Source organism: Solea solea, chromosome 11 (genome assembly GCF_958295425.1).
Source record: "Solea solea chromosome 11, fSolSol10.1, whole genome shotgun sequence".
In the NCBI taxonomy this organism is placed as follows: Eukaryota; Metazoa; Chordata; class Actinopteri; order Pleuronectiformes; family Soleidae; genus Solea; species Solea solea.
The window spans coordinates 12,227,550-12,248,730 of NC_081144.1; the positions used below are offsets into that span (position 1 = coordinate 12,227,550).

At 43.1% G+C, this 21,181-nt stretch overlaps 1 protein-coding gene across 2 annotated transcripts in view; it reads right to left on the reverse strand.

Annotated features, from left to right (window-relative positions):
* Positions 1-21,181, reverse strand: part of znf385a (zinc finger protein 385A) — a 55,272-nt gene that overhangs the window by 29,752 nt on the left and 4,339 nt on the right. Inside the window, exon 1 of one of the 2 annotated variants that reach the window (XM_058643390.1) lies at positions 19,711-20,134. The exons of the other annotated variant lie outside the window; for it this stretch is intronic. Coding sequence (XP_058499373.1) covers positions 19,711-19,720 — 10 coding nt within the window. The 5' untranslated portion in view covers positions 19,721-20,134. Of the gene's footprint in view, positions 1-19,710; positions 20,135-21,181 lie in introns of those variants that run through there. 2 annotated transcript variants of the gene reach the window in all.

Here is a 21,181-nt window from a genome sequence, read left to right on the forward strand (position 1 = left end):
TCAAAATGGAATTCTCTATGCACTCATCAGAGTGTGCCCCAGTTGGCAAAGTGCTACTTCGGTCCTTTTAAATTTTTAAAAACCCAAAGACCACAACCTTTTTATATGCTGTCTATATCAATACCAGAAAAGGTCCTGAAGAGACAAAAATGAGCACTCACACACACACACAGAGGGAGAGAGTGGGATCCAAGATACTGAACTGACTTTTTTCCTAAATCAAAATTTAAATCTAAAGCAATTCACGTACTGTACTTCTATACATATAGGATTATTCAGTCAGGCCCAGTACAGACAACATTCCTCTGACTCACATGTCTCACTCACTTTATACCTGTGTCCATCGTATGTCTTTTTTTTTTTTTTTTTTTACATAGATTTCCCCTAACTGTGACCTCAGGATCATTAAGTGTTTGCTTGTGCAGCTGTATCCTGAGCTGCTTGTCAGCCTGCATGTTCCTCTCACAGACAGCTGTGGCAGCAGCTGTGGCAGCAGCAGCAGCAGCATCATTCCTCCAGAGAGCTGCCTCTACTTCCACTTTTAGGACGTCACAACATCTGACTCACAGGTAGCGATGCACTTCATCAGATAAATCCGCAAGGCTCAAATAGAGCTGCGAAGCACTACCTGACAAAAATGTCCCAAACCAGGTTTGACTGTATCAGACCACTAGGGTGCGCTGCTGAGCCCTTCTGTAAATATCAAAGCAGTAACTTCAAGGACTACGTGGAATTAAATCTAACTGTTTTCATCCTATCAAAGTTTATCTTCTGGATCCAGTCTAATCATAGTATGCTAATTTCTAGTTTCCTGTGAAGGTTAATATATGCACACAAGCAAGATGGACGGTGATAAATATTTGTTTGGTTTGCTTCCTGGAACCGCTGCTGTTACGCTTCGCTCTAATGAGAGTATTATGCAGGTAAAGCTGAAACTTCACTGTGTGCATTCGTACTGCATGTAAGGTATGTGTGTGCAGGGTGGGGGTGATGTTGAGTGGAGTAGACGTAGACTCAATGGAGTGAGGACATTTTTGCCTTTTGATGGTTAAGACTTGTTTTTGAGGTCATACTGTAATTTGGGTCAGGTCGGGGTGGAGTTAAGGGTTGGGCACTCATTTAATCACATGTAGTACTAGTAATAACAAGAGGGCAGGAATGCATTATGTTAGTAAGTGTATTAATGCGTGTCTTCCTGACATTGTGTGCACTGGCATGTGCAAAAAACAAACTTTATTACCACAATTTTGTATTATTAGTACAGACTGATTCATCTGGAACTGCTCAAGACTCCAACACCGAGCTAAGCATTAGTCAGAACATGTCTCAGTCCTTAATCCTAATATAAGCACTGCAGTGAGACTGATGTACACACACACACACACACACACGCACACACATGCAGAGCAGAGCCAGTAGAGAAGTGCGATGTGTTCTAGAATTCTAGCTTTCCTTTGTGTCAGTGCACATTACACTGCATCACTGGGAGGGTGTTAAACCTTCCCCTCTAATTGTAGTGTTTTTTTTAGAGTTTACCCAACCTACCAATTTTGAGAACTGCAATTTTACTAATTTTATTGTACTGTGAAGTACAGATAAAGTACAGCCTGTAGCACGTGTGGTATCACGCTTCATGGCAACAACTGAAAGAAATAATGAAGGTCAAACCAAGTTAAAACAGCTTCAAAGTCTCTCACACATAGTTCACATTTTCAGGTCCCCTCCCTAATACACACACACACGCACACACCACAGAGTCAATCTGCTGCCCTTGTTTCAGACAGATCCAATTCAAGAGCAGGTTTTATTCCAAAATATCATAACCCATTACACAAAACATGCAGACATGCTGGCTATTAAAACACACACACACGCTCATATGCACAGATATACTTTAAATAGGGCAGGGTAAACCTCCAATTTATTCCAAAGGGGAGCATTGTGCTTAATGACAGAGTGGAAGGGGGTGGTAATGACACCCTAGTGAGATAATATGATATGGGCAGGCCCCAAAAAGCCCCCCAAAAATCCTACCTTGATCTCTCCTAAGTAGCTGAACCAAGGCTAGGAGGATTTAATTGCCAGTCTGTCTTATTGGTAGACACAGAGGAGCTACTGACTGGGGATTCCAAGAAAGTCAGGGTGAGGAAAGATGGCAGCTCGGGAGGAGTCATGATGTGAATATAATGCAATGGAATGAGGGCGAAGACAGTGTGTTACTGATACCCCTGCCTGTCTTGCCTGTCAACCATCGGCTCCACAATCACATGGCAGACACACTAGTTCCATTGCACCATGTGCTCGAGCCACTGAAGCAGATGTACACCCCGCCTTTTAAATCAGTGTGATAAATCAGCAACTAGTGAACCTTTTCAGACTCTTTTGTTTTGAGTGGAGTGAGGGATTGTGTGTTGGTGCAACAAACAAAGACCCACTCTGGCAGACACAGATCTAGTGGGCAAAGCTGTACAAAGACCTTCCGAATTCAAACTGTACATGTACCTGTAGCACAGTAATCAGCTCTGCAAAGCCAAATCCTTTGTCTCAATCATTTTTCTTTTTACTCCGTATTATCTATTCATCCGAGGGCAGTAAAGGTGGGTTAGTAAAATGATACAGCTCTTTTATTTTTTAGATATCCTATGTGGTTCCACCTTAAATTGATTATGGCACTGATAATGATGATACTTTGGCAGAGTAGCCATATGTTTGCTTTCACGTTGCAACTTGCACTAGCTTATTCAGGACATGTTTAATAGATTCAGTGAAAATAATCTGAATTGGCTCCAGTCTCATTACATTCCAGTGTGATATATTGCTCTTAAACACTTTTTGGAATAAAAGCATACTATGTAATTAAGTTTAAACTATAGCGCAGTCACATAATCATTTTGCAGTGCAAGGCATGCTATGTGTGCAGCCTGTGAGTGTGTGTGTGTGTGTGTGTGTGTGTGTGTGGTGACGAAGAGTGTTTATGCTGTTTTGAGGTCAGTAATGACAGACAAATAGCTGTCAGGACTAATGGAGGAAGACAGCCAGGAATGATGGGTACACAGAGAGAACAAAGCAGCACAGCTCGATGCAGGCCGACTGAGACGAGGCCTGCAGCTCGGCATCAGTGTTCACACACAGCGACAACGTAAAACAAATGTACAAATATGAGCAAACCCGTGTGGTTCTCCTTGTCAGGGCAAGGGCTTTCATTCAGAGCCTTATTTTGACCCCTAACACTAATCCTAATCCACATGGTTGCAAAGATTACCCTATTCTGTGTGACTTTATTCCCAATATAGACCTGGACCTGTATGTTTTGAAAGGCATATACTAACTACCTTGTTCATTCAAAACTAACTACATGAAAATAAAACTGGTATTAAGGGGTTTCTAAAAGGCCAGGTTAAAGGTCCAGTGTGTAACATTTGTGATGGTTTACTTAAAAAAATTAATACTCTGTTTTCAAAGGTATATAATAAAGTTTTTTCGGCAAGTGCCTGGCTTTACAGAGGCTGCCAGCTTGCAGTGCCATGTTTGGACAGCAGCCCAGACAGATGATCCAGCCAGCTTACTCCTCCAACATAGAAGAACAATGTCCTTTTTGGTATGCAAAAGCAACAATTGGTTCCCTGACAAGCTTTGCAAAATGCATGTTACAATCTGCAGTCTCACCATTAGATGTCACTAATTCCTACACACTGGACCTTAAAGAATGGGGGTCCAAACAAACAAACAAACAAACAGAAAAGGAAAATGCAGTTAAATTGCTACACATAGATTCGTTAATTGTCTACCACTTTATCCTCCACATGAGGGTCGCAGGAAGCTGGAGTCAATCCCAGCTGACATAGGGTGAAAGACGGGGTCTCACCCTGGACAGGTCGACAATCTATCACCAGGCAAACAGACAGGGACAAACATTCACGCTTACATTCACACCTACCATCAATTTAGAGTGTACAATTAACCTGCATTATTCACTCTGCATGTTTTTGGACAGTGGGAATACCTGGAGAAAATCCACACACATACACACGGGGAGAACATGCAAACTAGGCCCTCGGTTGGACTGGGAACTGGTTTTACTGGTCACCCATAAGAATCTGAACTCCCGTTTTTGAAACCTTGACCAGTGCTATGTTGAAGTAAGTTCACAAATGTCACCTGCAACCAGGCACCCTTAGACCACTTGTTTGTCTTGCATTCTTCATCTATTTTTCTTTAAATTGGAACATCATTTACAAAATTCACACGATGTGTTTCTTGAAGAAGGGCTGAAAGTAGCAAATGAAACCACTAACTCCTCAGGAAAATGTTTACTGACGTTATAAATCAAGTGAGAAGTAGACTCATTGTCCCATAGACCCTCAAACAGTTCTTTTTTGCGACCAGTGCCCTCCTGGTGGTCTATAGTTTTGGTCAACTAATATGTAAAGCTAATCAGCTTCAGGAATCACACCATAACATACTTTAAACTGATTACCTCGCTTTATTATTCAATAGCTACATAGACTAAAATAGTCACAGCAGAGTCCATAATCCTTCCAACTAACACAGTGTAAATTCCCTGCCGTCAGCTCTGTTTCATTCTTTTCAAATGTCTGTCTTTGTGTGTATTTTTCTAATGACGGCTCCTCCCTTGGCTAAAGGCTAGTTTGTAAGATGATCAGAGAGTTGTCCAATGGAGATGTGTCTGAGCGTCACTGGCTAAGGGCAATACATTCGTCAGTGATGGATAGACTGTCGGAATGCTGTGGAATCGGAGCGCTACCTTGTTGTGTCTGCTGAATGACAGTGATCCAGTGCTGCAGAGAGAAGTTAGAAGGGAAGAAAAATTCTGTCTGTGCATCATCATACATAAAAAGGGACAATGGGGATGGAAAGAGAAAACCATAAAAATAAAAAAAGAGGACAAGGTGACATTCTTCAACATGCACCCTCTCTGCCACCTCTGTCTGTTCAGATCTGCTCTCTCTTCCCTCCCACCCAGCCCCCACCCAATCCGACATTTCTCTCCCGTTTCCTCCCCTTCTTCCCTTGTTCGAAACAGTACACACACACACACACCCAGGTAGAACAATAGCAAGCAACTTAATTCTCATACACCTCCCAGGAACCTGTGCCCTCAGGTATGGAATTCTATCACTCAGCGACAAACAGGTGGATGAACCCAAATACACTTCGGAGGAAGGCAACAAAGGCACCAGATTTACTTTGAGATTATACCACCATCGGCCCTAAGGCTAACGAGAAAAGGGGAATGCATGGCTGGCTGAATGTGGGGATTAAAAAAAAAAACTGTGCTGTGGGAAGAACATCAACCTTGCCGGGTGTTTGCCAGTCCATTTCATTTCTTCCACTCCCCAGGGAGGGTAGAGGGCAAAATGTTATCAGCCAAATAGAGTGGGGGAGGAGACTTTATGGTTGATGACCACTGCATTCAATGCAGCCCTGCAGTGTATTGTCTATGAATATGGAGGAGTCTAACAAAAAAAAAAAAGGCATGTCCTCTAACATGATCGTCTGTGTTCATCCTTGGGCAGTCTAACCATAGCCCAATCTCTTTAAGTGCTGGGGGGGGGGTGTCTCCTTTTTTAATGTCACTTGGCATTGATGTGACCACAAACCACACTTTTGTAAAAATCAGCATCCATCATCTCCCTTTGTAAAGGCTTGCAGGCGGCTGGGGAGGTGTGCACACTCAGAGAATCAGAGCAAGCATTTTTAAAGGTTAAAACAAGCAAGTCTTTTTTGTTTTGTTTTTTATGTTGGGGTGAAACTATGTGCCGGTGTAGTGTGATTCAGACTTTATGAAAAAGTCCTCCATGGACGCTGAATCCCCAGGTGTAGCTCCTATATTAAAGAAGGGAAACCTGCCTGAACCAAACCTGGACGAGAGCAATGCTTTCTCCCTGTTGTCTCATACGTTGAAGCTAAATTGAGAACGATCACGTCCCACACTTTAAAGCTCAGCTGAGGCACATTCAGCAAAATGTCTTCCATGGTAGCAGGTGATGTATGATTCATTAAGGTCTGTTGATCTCGGTTGTAATAAATCTCTCATTTAGATATATGTGGACATAACCCACACACACAGTTACGCACCCACTTTCATTCTCCGGCACTGACGCACGATGATTAAAGAGGGTGTGAGCACCTATGAATCAAATCTCCATGGAGAGACCTTAAACAAAGTGCACAGAGGATGAAAGGAGCTGAGGGCTTTTGAAAGGCTATCCAAAGCAGCATGGTAATGAGAGCATTGAGGATATCAAATGATAACCGTGGTGTAATGTGCTTGTTAAACGTCACAGCTGAATTACATCAGAGGTGAATCACAACCGTGCTGAAAACAAACGCCGTGGCTCAACATGTTCTCAGTTCACACTGACATTTAAAAAGACCTCTGCTCAGTGCTCACCATTGAAGCAAGTCCTCCAACTTCACACAGCAAAGTCGATTATTGGATTTCAATATGATATTATATCATACTATGTCTCATAAACACATGCTTAGCTGAGATCTACTAAAAGGGGAAATTGGTTACCCATGTTAAATCTTGTTTATTTCAAGCTGAAACGGCACATTTTGGTGTTAAAACGTATTGAACAGTACCAGTTTCCATTCAAATATAGGATAAAGCGGCAGAGAATGGATTGATGGATATAGGGCTGCAGCGAATATTCGATGAACCGTTATTAATCAATTTCTAAATGAATCATCAACTATTTTGATAATCCGTTTGAGTCTTGTTAAAACAAGCGTTCTGATTTTTCAGCCTCTCAAATTTAAATGGTTTTTGGTTTCTTTGATCCATATAAGAGAATAAATTTGGTCGGTGGACAAAACACGAACATCATCATTTCCAGGTTTGGGAAACAACGATCTACATCTTTCAGTGTTTTCTGACCCACCAAATAAAGTACCCGATTGATTGTAAAGATAATTGACGGATGAATCGATTATGAAGCTCTAAATGGATGTCAGATGATTCAGCCCACACACTGTTTTCCTCCACATCCCCTTCCTTCATCACACAGACGAGAGGTTGGGTAAAAAACAAATAGGATAAAGATGTTGTCTGAAAGTAGAAGAATGAGTCCAATGGCATGGCTTAGGTGCTGTTTGCCACTGCAGCCTGGGTCTCATTGTTGTCCTTATTTATTCTTTAATGAGCAGCACAGCCCTCTCCTCTGCCATACAAAGGCCTGATTGAATCTGGCATTCCATTAGCATGTTAAAAAGGCCCCGCTTCATCTGTGAGCTGCTGACTGACAGTGGAAATCATCTCTGTAATTGCTCTGTATACTGGAGCCAGAGCCAACTAGTGAGAGGAGACACGCTATCAGAGAGAGAGAGACTAATTTTAAAAGGGGGATGCAGAAAAGAGGGAGAGAATTGATCGGTAGCGCTGACGGATCAAGTTTCATCTTTGAATATCTCAATTTGGTACGGTTTGGACCCCATGCAGAGAGCTGAGAATATGTTTTTTATTTTTTTTTTTATTTTAAAAGCTACGCTCGGTCCAGACTTATCTAAGTAGAAGCAGTGGCAGTGTTTCATAACCAAAGTCTTGTGCGTGTGGATCTAGAAGGAAATCGCAGATTTTACATTTTTATGATGTAAATCGTGTCCAAGCAAAACACGGACGAGATTCCTGGTCATGTCATGTTCTGTCCGGACATGCCACTGTGTCTAACTCCTGTGTTTGACACTCAGTCTTTGCCCTTCTTCGTCTTTCCGTCAGCTCTGCACCACAGCTCACCCTATGTCCTCTGCTCTCTCTCACTCCCTCTGTATACAGAATGTTTTTGCTCTCTCTCTCTCTCTCTCTGTGATTTGTACTCACTTCATTCTCTCCAACACTTTCACTCTACTCATTCCCTGCATCACTGAGCACCTCCCCTCCACCTCATCCTCCTCCTCTCCTTCCGTCGCCCTTGCTCTTCTCTCTCTCTCTCCCTCTATCTCTGGGTGCCTGTCTCTTTGCAGTGAATCAGTGAATGGTAAGTGAACAAACTGTGTGGTGGAGGAGAGCTGCAGAAAAGATGCTTATCCTAACTCCACAAACCTTGCATCCAAAATGATTTCTCTCTCTTTTTCTCGCCTTCTCTCCCCCTCTCTCTGTTGTGACAGTGACAGTGTGACATGTATACAGTACCACAGCACCATCAGCCTCATGTATTAATATTGGACGACAGCCCAGTTGTACCATTGTGAGTGAGGGTCCATATGTGTGTGTGTGTGAGCGACGATGATGTGCAGCACAAGCACGTGTCCAAATTCTGAGGAGACCGGGGGGACAATGAGAAATGCCAAGTACTCATATTCACAATCTGCACAGCACTGCAAAGTGAACTCTCAATAGTGTCAAGAAGCCACATGAAATCCTGGCTCATTATATCAAAAGTGATGCTGTTCGTCCCATCGTTGCACATGTGATGGATGTCTGAATATGGCGGCTTGTGGAAAGGTTTTGACATCATATTGGGATTCATTTGAATGAATTGAAGGAAGTAGCTGGGGAGAAAAAACAGCCACTTAGGAGGCATCAGCTTCCACGTCAGAAACAACAAACCACACATTATGTCACAAAGTCTGTGGATAGATTTATTAATAACATAATCAACATGCTCGGTTAATACCTTTTAGGTTTTACTGTCAAACAAAGCAGCTTAATCCATCAACTGTACAAGAAGCTAGATACTGAGCTTTATTTGGTTTATGGATCTGGTTTATTTGAACAATAACAGCTGAAGTGTTTGAACAAACCCCGCTCTGACAGATACAGTATACTTTTGGCTTTTTCTGTGGTTTGGGATGTTTTTTTTCCTCTCTTTCGCTCTCTTTTGCCAAGTTCTGGCATGGATATGGAGAGAAACAAGTCATTTTGGGTCCTCTGAGACGTATAAAGCTCTGACAAACTAAAAATGAACTCCCTTTCCCTGGTTTGGTTGCATATTTGTTTGTATGTTTTCTCTTTAGAGTGGAAAAAAAAATGCCTGCGGTGGCTCAGTGCACTGGATGTGCTTAAATCAAAAGTGAACGTTTAATTCACTTTAAGAGAAATACACTGGTCAAGTGAAAGATTTGTTTCAGAGGCAATACATGTAATGAACATTTTCGATGTTTGTCACCAACAGTAAAAATAATCATTTGTGGGCTTTTCATTATAGAATATGTAATAAAAAAATGACTTATTTTTTTACTTTATGTGTTTTATTTTGTGTTCCCCTTATAATGTGGCATGCGTTATATGTTTTTATGCAGGTTTGTAAGTGAACATGTTATGACATGTGTTGAATTATGGCAGAATTAATCCAAACCTGTTTAATTTCACTAAGAATTAGCCACATTACTTTAATGTGGCCACTCAGCTCATCTATCTGAAATAAAATCACTAACAACAATGACCTTACTCTTCATTACTCTTCACAGTGCTTTTCACATTAGCCACGAAGCAGCACATTATTCCCTGCGCACACTGTCACGTCATATTAAGCACCTTTAAAAAAAACTGGTCTATTGAAAAATAAAAAAAAAGTACTAACACACGTGGAGGCAGAGCATCTCGACACTGTGTGTGTATACCTGCAAATATACAAACACACACGTTCATATTCACCCACACCCACACCCACACACACACATACACACCACAGCCCTCCGCTCTATCCTCCAGGCACTCCTTGCTCCACTAACACGCCATGAAATCTCTACACTCACAACACATTTACATGACATTACTGCTGAAGTGCTATGAAATCACTGCCTGAATAGCTGCTGCCGAGATGCATTGTTCAAGTGTGTGCGTGTGCGTAACACGAATGTTATAGCGAGGCACAACACAAGTTCGGCACCCATTTACATGATGCTGATTTTCAAAAACACATTATCTTATAAATGGTCTATTAACTGGAGAACGGTGGTAGCGTGTGTTTGTGCGGAATGGAATTGCTCACGTGTGTGGAGACTATATTTGAGTCTATTGTCTGAGAGATCCCCTGTGGTTTCCTGTGTGCTGCTCTGGGATCAGAATGGTAATCGCGGAGTTTGTTGACACACACTTAGTCAGAGTGATGTGTTTGCATGAGTGGTGTGGGGATACACAGCTTAACACTGACTGTCTGCATTAGCCACTTGCTACTAATCTGAGTTAATGTCTTTCCCCCGTCTATGTTGCGCATGCACAATGTTTTATTCAAATGCTCACTGGGTCCATTCCTAAAGTGTTGAAATCTATCACTGTTACTTTGCCTTACACAAATGGTCTGTCTGAATCAATGTAGCTGTGTCTGAAGAGGTAGTTTATCACCAGCAATTATCCTCCGAGAAATACCCTCCTCTGTCGGTCTCGGACCAAGCAAATGGGACAAGTCAGAGTTTCAGATCCAATGAATATTGATGCAGCCCCTAAGGCCGGTGCTGACGTGTATATGTGTGTGCATGTTTGTGAATGTGTCCAAAGAGGATCAGCTGGTGCACCGGTTTGTATCTGCAACAATACAAATTGCCACAGGATGAAAAGCTGACTGCAGCCTTCATTACCATCTCACTCCGTGCCTAGTTTCTTGCATCCTTAAAATGGGTAGACTACTGTCATAAAATGCCATGTGTATAATAAAGGCTGCAATTCTAGTCCTTATTCTTGCTTTGGCCACAGCTCTACGCAGCTATGGCAAGGTTTTGTAAATGTCTTGGATGATATTTATATTTTTGGCATCATATGCCATGTGCTTTTTCCTGGATATTTATGGCCAAATAACCAGAGGCAGCATGGCAACTATAGTCTAAGTGTCTCCACACAGCAGTGACGATGTAGGTTGCATGTTTGTACAAGTCACCGTGCATGCATGCGAGGAGAACTTATCACTGCGGTGTCATTGTGTTGTCGGTGGCCTCGTGCCACTGACATGCAGCTAACCTGCACGGTTCGCTGCTAAAAGGACAGACGGATGCGACACAACTCTGTCGACAACAAACCATTATGTTTCCTCTCCCCCTTTCTGCCATGCGCGTTGCACGTTCCACGTCCACCCCCTACAACCTCATCTCTCTTTTTCGTTCTTCTGCTATCAGAGTCTAAGACTGCGGCAGCACAAGGCAGTGAGACGGAAAATACAGTGATTGTTTCTGTCGGAAAAAAAACAGCCTTGGTGAGATGATAAAACTGAGCAAGAGAATGAGAAAGAGAGTCAAAGAAAGGAGGATGGAGGGCAGAGAGATGCACGGCATTACTGCAGACTATTTTAAAATCACTATTTGGCAATACAGGCTTACGGAGAGTAACGTCTCCCCTGAGATTTCCTGAATTGTGTATATTTGAGGGAGTGAGGAAGACGAAGAGAAAAAGAGAGAGGGTGAAGAGAGTGACTGTGCCATTAAAGGTCTCACCTTGTTCTGCACCATGCACACACAGCACCCCAGCTGTCATCCAGCTTTGCTCTCTTTCTCCATCAGGGCTGGTGGGGGACATGCATCATTCATGAGAGGGGTGACTTATTTGGCTGCGTCATCTCCTCACACAACTGCCAATAACTTTTTCTGGCTCTGGTCAGGAGTAGATTTAATGGGTGGGTGGGTGGACGGTGACAAATTTATTTCCAACAGCACTTTCACCAATACAGAGCTTTATTCGTTTCTCCTTATTACAGCCTGCAAACCGCCAGAAATTGGAGATGTTACGATCGACAAAGCACAGGCAAAAGCCATCTTTGCCAGAAGGACAATGTTTTTGAAAACTGAATCTGAATGGGAAATGAACACTCAAATATCCATCACAGCTTTTTCATGAGAAAGTGATTTTAGATGCAGAGGGTATAATGTGAAAAGCTAATAGTTCAAGAACTGCTGTGTCCTGCCTCCAGCAGCCTTTTTGTCCAGCCTGTCCTCTTCAGTGAGTGCCTGCATCGCAGACTGCTGTGAGGCTGCCTGCTGTGAAGGTCACCCTCCCTGCAGCTATAGATTACACAGGCACGCATAGTCAGGCAGAATACGATACTGCCCTTCAGGGGAGGTCTGAGGCTCAGGCTGACAGAGACGAGACCTCTGGAAGTTCTGGACCCCATCCATCCATCATTCCATCCACTCGCCCGCCCGCCAGCCCATCCATCCATCCATCCATCCATCTCTCCATCTATCTATCCATCCATCCATCTATCCATCTATCTTGTTTAACAGGTCCATTTCAAAGGAAATCTCCGGTGTGTCTGTGAATCATATGTATGTTCATCACAAAAGTGTGTGAAACCACATGAAATCCCTCGGGCATCAGCGCAGCAGTGATGGGCTGACAACAGTCGTGGATGAGTCACAACGCTCCCAGCAAGAACAAGAGGGAATTTAATCCTGTGGTCTTCGTCGGGTGGTATCAAAGAGCCTTCAAAAGAGCATTCAATGCTTTGTTTTCTGGTCCAAATTCAAAGAAGGGTACTGGAACCTTTTATCTGGCAAAATGGTGCAACAAGAGTCAGTTTCCCTTTCAGTGGGATGGGCGCCGTTTAGACAATGGGTTTCTCTGGAGTCATGCCAATGTTTAGAGGTCGCAAAAAGCAAAAAAAATAATAAAATAAATTATAAAATAAAGCATGCACATTATACAAAGACACACTTGGCAGATCGTGTTGTCCTTTGCTGTCTCTGCTTCTCCATGCTGTGACCTTAATTTGTTAAGTCTTGAGTTCGGGAGCCCACTGGGCAGCTCATGCACCTCCAGGGAATGAACTGACAGGATGAGTGAGCATGATGTACATGTGGATTTGAGCATAATATGTGGAACTGAAACATAGATAAAATGGGATGAAACGAGGGAAATGTATAAAGACAGATACAGAAAAAGGCTTAAGTAAAGAGTCAGTGTGTATGTTTCTGTGAGTGTGAGACTCCCAGACAAAGCTAAAAGCGTCGGACGTGAGGCCACTAGTAAAACCGAAAGAACACAAACTGTCTCCCTGACGGCTAATCCTCTAATGATGATTTGTGGCAGTGGCTGGCTGGTGATTATTGGTGCAGCACAGAGACAAAAACCATCTTCAGTGCTACTGTAAATACAATCTCTCACATTTACACAAGCTATCACGGGCACAAATGAGGACATTTTCAGACAGAGACAGAGATGCTGCTGTTACATTTTATATATGGGACAGGCATCTGGATACTGCTCTGCTATGACACCCTGTCAAACCCCTGATGTTACATTAATAGGCAATCCCATCACAAGCCCAAACATCACCCAACATTATTCAGATGTGGAGAATTAAAGGGGAACTCTCTTATACCTGTCTCATTGGGACAATTGCACTTTTCACGACTATGCTAATTTGATGGGAATCCTTGTTTCCATCCTTCCTGTGTGCCTCCCATTAGCTTTCATTTCGTCACTGCCCTTCTAAACTACATTCACAGCAACCGTGAGTCAATGTTTGCTGAGAGCGATGCTGAACATATAGGACAACATTCATCCACATACAGATTTTTTCAAACAGCAGCAATGCTATTATAATAAAGCTGGTTTTTTTTCATCTTCAAGTCACTTTTTGAGGAAACCGAGAGCCTGAAATACATGCCACAACACGTCGACAGCCACATGGTGGCGAGACTTAGTAACGTACTGTAAATGGATGACCTCAGCCACCACGTTACCTCTGTGTCCCTTACAGCCTTCTAATCCACACCTCTGGCACCTCACCTTCCTAATCTTCCCTTTCTCCTCCCCCCCACTGCCCCTAGGCAGGGGCAGGGAACGGTGGTGCAGGTCTTGGCAGAGTCCCATCTCCTCCCACCCTTCTCTCTTTCTCACTGAGGGGTAGGGCTGCTTGTTCAGGGAAGAACTTGTGTAGAGACAGGTGTGCATACCAGACGCCTGCACTTAGCCTTGCGCCACAGCGATCCCATAACTACCTGCTAGCAAGAACTCCCTGATTCAACTCCAGCACACAACAAAACATTCCCAAAGAAATCCCTTTGCTGGCTGAAACTAATATGATTGGGCAAGTTGCCACAGAGGGCAGGTCTGACCTCAACTGACTGCCACCTCTTTTTTTTTTTACCGTGCATTTTTGCATGCCATTAGCCATTATACATGCCATTAAAACTCATTGAAACACTTTTTAATGGGAGGGTGAAGGCGTCAGGGGTGGAGATTTAGGCTATTTTGAGCTGTTCATGTAACATTAAGGATTAAAAGTAAGCTCAGTGCTTCTTGGAAGCAAAAGTACTATTCATTCACTGTCTGTGTGTGTGTGTGTGTGTGGCTTGCCCTAAAAGAGCCTGAAAGAGGTTTGGATGGGTGAGGTCACAGTTAGGAGATATCCTTGTGGCTATATGCAAGTCCAGGTTGAATTATAGTATGACATCCAACACTGCGTCGGATATACTGCTCAAATGTCCTCCTTGCATGAGTCAGATGATACACAGTGATGTTGTAGTGAAACACCAATTTCTCCCCAAATCGTCTCTCCCCCCCCCCACATCCCCTCTTCCCTCATCTTGCAGTTTTTCCCTTTATCCTTTTCAGTTAAGTCTCTCTCCTCCTACACTATTCACTCCAGTCCTGCTCTCCCATTCTTTAGTTGCTTCATCAACTTCCTCCTCCCCTTTAGCTTCCTCTTCTACAGCAATGCCCCTATGAATTGACCTTGCAGCATCTCAAGGAGAATTGATTTCTCTTTTGGTCTTTGTGTGAAACCCTATCTCAACAGTGCTCAGAGGAATTTACACCCCCCTCATCCCCCACCCCAGAGCGGGATGAAGGTAATTCTCTTTCATGAGGACACTTTTCTGCTCCATTTTATATCTGCCTTTCTCTCTCCTGCTCTCCCCTCTTTACTTGTTAGCACACAGAAATAGAGCATACATCATTAATGCAACATCTATTGCTTCATAACGTCAGTTTTGCTCAACCTTTTTAAAGCTTGGCTGCTATTCGTGCTGCTTTGTATTCATATACTGAGTGATCAACACAATTGTTTAGCATGAATTTAGTATATATACTGATAAATCTAAATATTGGGCAAATAATATACTTCTGTTTCCAGCTTTGATGCTATAGGTGATCGTATATTTTGTTACCTATTTATTAGGGTTGTACTTGGTTTCTGATTTATGTCTAAGTCCCCAGATGTTATTTAAGACTCATTGAGGGAATAAAATAAGCCAAAAACATGCAATAAATTATGGAACAAAATGAATTATCTTAAAGAAAGAATTGAATTGGGGATTTACAGTGAATCCAAAACAGTCAAAGGAATATCCTGAATTTCTTACAATAAGGAAAAAAAAATAACATATGCATTTGTAGTTGCGTTACAAATATTTAATAACACGTTTTCTTGTCTTTTGTTTCAAGATCATCCAAACTTTGCAAGGGAAATACTGTATATATATATCTATATGTTTATAAAATACTCATGGGAAATATGTTTTCATTTTCTTCATAGTCTTGTCAGCACAACATATCATTTTCAATCAAAAGGATCAATTAGTATTTTAGCATACGCATAAGTGTAGAGTAAAACAATAAATAGTGAACATTAAGAAGGCAACAGTGCCACAGTGTGAGGATTCATCTGCACCTCTTTCCACTTTGTGCTCAGAGTGACTGTTGAAGCATGCAGGACATTTTCCAGGCTTCAACTCCCAGGTGTCTTGTAGCCCCAGGATTCCCCACAAGTAGTCAGCCAGGCTGCTGCAGTGAATGCACTAATGTGACACCGTAATCACACACAGGTGCATTTTTGTGCTTCACGGAGCTGCTGCTGCTGCTGCTGCTGCTGGTGGCAGGTGCAAGCACTGGTGTGTGGAAACCTGGAGCCTGCATTATATTCATGTGTATGCATGTACTAAAAAAAAACAGCCTCATGTTTACATCCACTGGGTGTTCTTTAAAAAAAAAGAGACCTCATCAGCGTCTTATATGCAATGAAACCACACGTGTTCTCGAGTCAGTGTGGCCTTTACTTTTAATGAATAGTCATTGACAGAGGGCACTGCAGTGAGGCCACTGAAGCAGTTGGAACAGACACCTCCACCTCCCTCTGGTCTGCGGTGCTACACACACTCACACACTCAAACACATGCACTCACAGACACAATGGCTTGCCTTCCCACCAGTCCAATAACAGGCCTATTTATTAAAGTCTCTTACAGACGGTATTGACAACCTGCTGACATAGAGTCACTCTAGCATAAACAAATGGAGCACAAGGAAAGAGAGGGGGGCAGGGAAGGCAGGGAAGAGACCTGTTACAGTGGATTTTTGACTGTGGAGTCCCTTCTATAAACCCAGGGTGAGACAGATGTTGAGAAAATAACATGCCTTTTCTATCCATCCCTACTCAAACCCCCATCTTCTCACACACAAACACAATGCCATGTGACAGTAATCTTGCATCCTCAGTCACTCCTGAGATACAGAACTATGCAAAAGTCACTATTAGATGTGCTATAATAACCATACAGTACAATTATTTCACAATCGAAAGAAGACAGAAAAACAGCTTCCACAGGGTAAAAGGTCAAGTATTTAGTGTGATCTACCCGGGCGCTCTTATAACTGAAGTGGAATCCTAATTAACGTTATTCTTAAACAACGTGTTTGTCCTCTCTGCTGTGAAAAAGGTCAATGACGCCATGTTTACTCGAGACATAACTGAGCTTCACATGTAGTGTGAGTTCAACTCATTGACAGCTTAAAACAGCCAAGTTGGTGGTGCTGTAAGACTTTTGCACAGTATGTCTGTGGCCTACTCTAATTACGATCATGGGAATATGTCTTTATTAATGTGTGGCTTACCACATTAAGAAGATACTGAAAGGTGAACTATGTTAAATCCTGTGGATTCTTTCATCCGTCTGTCACTGCCCCGAAAAACAAAATCTTTTCTATAACAAAAGTGAAATTTTAATCCCACTTGTTGGGAAAAACAATGACACAATAAGTTCTTTATTAAGCATATAATATCCATTTTTATATCAGGAAGTAATTTCATGTTGGATATGTAAGGACTAATTGTACTACATATACCAAACAATTGGTTTATTTAGAAGAAATAATTACAGAGTTTCTTTGACATTAACAAAGAGAGGAAAACAAACTAACATGACCCTGCAGCGCTGACCTCTACAACCAGGTGAATGGAATGAGCAATAGCTATGCAGACAGACAGACAGGTCAACAGAGAGACACATTTTGTGAAGACAGATGATGCCAGAGTGGACACACAAACACAGACAAAGACAAAGAGACAGATAGACTGCACAGCCCTGAGTTCAAGAGGTCAGCTCTGACTCAAACAGACAGTTCAGATGAGACAGAAAACAACATGTACTGATCATGAGTGGCATCGGCAAGTTGGAAGCACTCGACGTCTTGGTTCCCTTAGCACGTCGGCTGATCCCAATAACGCCACAGTCTATCGATGCGCTCTGCAGTTCAGTCATCATGTTACCTATTAGCTTACTATTTCCTTTGCTCTGTTCTCTGTCCAGATGCCACAGCAGTAGCACCAGCAGCCCAATGTCCCTAACTAAGAGCTAAGCTGGCTGCTCCTGGCTTTGTTTAGAGCACAGCATGGCCACACCATGCCATTATCAGCATCAGGACTGTCATCACTATCACAGTGGCCAAAGACCTCGGCCAGGGCTACAGATTGCCTTCACAGCAAGTGGAAATCATGGATTTATGAATTCAATATCAAAGGTAGAACAGCACAAGAAATGATTTGTCTACTCAAGGTCATGCAAACCAAAGGACAGGGATTGACTGCGTGCCTAACAGATAAAGCTAGTGATGCATTTGGTTTATTTATATGTACATTTCTTACGCATTTATTGACTCAAACATACTGTCATTTGTCAGATATGTATTATCACGACCTTGCGGATTAATATCAGTGGGCTGAATCCAGAAATTTGCTGATTGAAGGTCCAGATCATCCAGTGCCAGAATCGTAAAGGTCATCACAATGACATTACCGTTTTCAGAGGAAGAAACCAGAAACTTGAAATCACTTGGCTATCACATCATCATGCAAACCGAGGAGAATATCAGGGACGGGGAAAATATCTGTGTTCAGACAGAAATAATAGAAGATACCTATCTGACTGACAAGTTAATGAGGAGCAGCCTGGGTCAGCTTTTTTGGCTGGTGTGAAGGGAGAAGATTATAGACCATTAGATGTGATGAAAAACACAAGGATTTGGCATGTCTGAGCTACAGCACATTATCACTGTTTAAACGCCAATCAGTCTGCTGCAAATATCCACTGTGCATGCAGTGAATTAATACTGACTGCATTCCGTGCTCCTACAGAAGCTGAACATATGGTATTGCACAACAGAAGTCACATTCACTTTTATTTTTTTACCACAATTGTTGTTAAAATACTACTGTAATAACCATCCAGAGCTCATAACATTGATCGGATGTGCAAGTTTATCCCGTTTCTGACTGTGCTACAGCTGCAGTTAACTGTAAATGCTGTTGTTGACGTGTCCAGGCCAAAAATCATTTACGAGAGTGTCTCCCACCTGCGAGCTGATCAAGACAGTGCTTGCCTATCAGTTAAATGAGGCTGGCCTGAGAGACATGTGTACTTTTAAAAACACAGACACCACATGACACAACAAAACAAATCCAAAGTCGTCGTATAGTGTTTACTTTAACTTGCGTGGAGCTCTTTGGTTAATAGGAGTAGATTTTCTTCACGGAGCACGCTTCTGTCTCGCTCACCTCAGACGACATAACTCCCTATAATCATTAGAGATGTCTGCTTGAAAAACATGCCTGCCGGGAGAGCAGAGGAGCTGAGCTGCGCCTGAATCAGTCCAGGCATGCGTAAAAACAAAGTGGCCTTCTCTGGCAGCAGCTAGCGCATAACAACACATAAACACATGCAGATAAACAAATGACCACACACACACACACACACTCACTCACTCAGATGACCATACTCACAGAATTGCTTATTCAACGTACACACAGTCTGTCTTGCTACTGTATCTTTACAGCAGGATCCAGGCAAGTGGACTTGGAGGCAAACTCCCATTCTCTGCATGAATTTACAGCTGACTTGTAGAGCACGGAATCCACACAGTGGTTCCCCCACTCAGACATGGCCAAGGTGAGAGCAGAATACTAAAGACGAAAGCCCCGGCTGACTCAGAAACACATCATCCCTGTCTGATAACTATAAGCAATACTCTGCTGCAACCAGAGGAGCAGAGCAAACTCTTAGGTAGACAATGTTTGTTTTTTTGCTTTACAAAAGGCACTAGTGTAACTATAGAAGTACATGTATACAGTACTAAGTTTCATATGCCAAGCAGATGTGCAAATCTGGATTGTATTGGTTACTAGTGAAGCCACATTTGTCAGTTCCAGCAGGATGTGAGCTCGGTCATGTGACCAAACAGTGCATAATGATATAGTCCAGCTCCAAATACTTTGACCTTCCCTGTCATTACTCACACCTGCCATTTTATGGCCTATTAATGGTCCACTATGACTGTAATTATACACACTAACCATGATTTAAGTGCTCGTCCCGGCCACCGCTCAGTATTGACAGATGTCTGTGTGGAATGAAGCCGTGCATAGATAAAGAGATGATGATGATGATGATGATGATGATGACGTCCAAGTTTAAGTAAGGATTAGTGGGTCCAATGACATGACTGACTCATCTAATCCCATACACCAAAAACTCACAACTCACCCAAAATCATCCTGTGTGTTGCCTTTGGTGTCCCTGGATTGGCAAGTTATCCCTTAATGCCCCTGTCTCTCCTGCGTTTGCCAAGGGACAATGGCTCCAAAATGTCTTTTCAGAGTTCCTCTCCACTGTCAGCAGAGAAGCAACTCACAGAGGCAGCACTTGATGTTAAGAGAGACTGCTGCCACTACTGCTGCACATGTTGTCCCTTGCGTCTGCCCTCTCCAGGTGAAAAGCTGAGTTTCTGTGTGTGTGTGTGTGTGTGGGGAGAGAGAGTGTGTGTGTGTGCATGTGTGTGTCTGTGTGTGTATGTGTCTGTGTGTGTGTGGAGGAGGGGGTCCAGCTCTTCTGCAGTTGTGGCTCAGGTAAGCCTGAGGACAGTATGGAGGTGGTTAGAAGCAGAGGGGAAGTGAGAGAGTGTGTGTGAGAGAGAGAGAGAGAGAGAGAAGAGGGGAGTCAGAAAGAGGAGGGGGAGCCTAAAGTGTGACAGCCAATCACAGTGGGAGGCTAGACAGCCAATATCATTTTCTCCACAGCAGGAATTGCAGTGGTCTCTAACAAACAGCTGACGAGCAGTTTCCCCCTCAAATGTATAATTTCACAGGCAGCTTCAGCAGGAAGATATTCAATGCACTTTAAAGTCAGTGTCTGCTGCTCTGTGAAACACACTCCCTCTCCCTGCTTCTTGTTTTTTGGGGTTGGGTACAACCTAAAGGCACCTTACATGCATCCGCTCTGATTGGTGGCAGCCTCGGCCAATAGGAACAGCAGCAAACACTTGTCATCATGCAGAGTGGAAGTCACGGCGAGGAGACAGACTGAAAATGCCGTCTCTCCCTTTGATTTCCAATGTTCTCCTCACCCAGCGTCCCCGCACAGACAGCCTCACTGTCACACCGGTTTATTGCATCTGCAACCCTACCCCCCACCCCCCCTGTACTTTGACTCCATGTGTATGTGGACTTGTTAAAGGATTAACCTTTAATCTGTGCGGCTCTGTCTCTCTCCCCCTTTTCTCCTTCCATCTCTTAACCTGCCCAGGCAAGGTTACACATTTTATCAGCCTCCGTGTTTTTGTCAAAGACATGGAATTTGGACTGGAAGTGGAGTGGGGAGCGAGGGGTGCTGGCAAGCAGGGGAAGGGAGAGATGAAATAGAAAGCGACAGATCAGAGGAAGCAGAAAAAGGAGGGGGAAGAGATTAAACTAAATACAAACTGACAGAGGGATGAAGAGATGTGGAGTGACAAGAAGAGACCTAGAGGACACAATGCAGAGACACAGACAGGCAGTCAGTCACAGAAGACAGGCTGCAGAGAATCTAACTGTTCACCATAGCAATGCGACCGCTAATTGAAATGGAGCTTCACGGTCCACCTCCTTCTCACCAAGAAGCCACTCAAACAATGCTGTCATGTCCTCGGACCACTCTCTTCTTCTCTCTATTCCTCTCTCTCCCACAGTTTTCTCCTGTA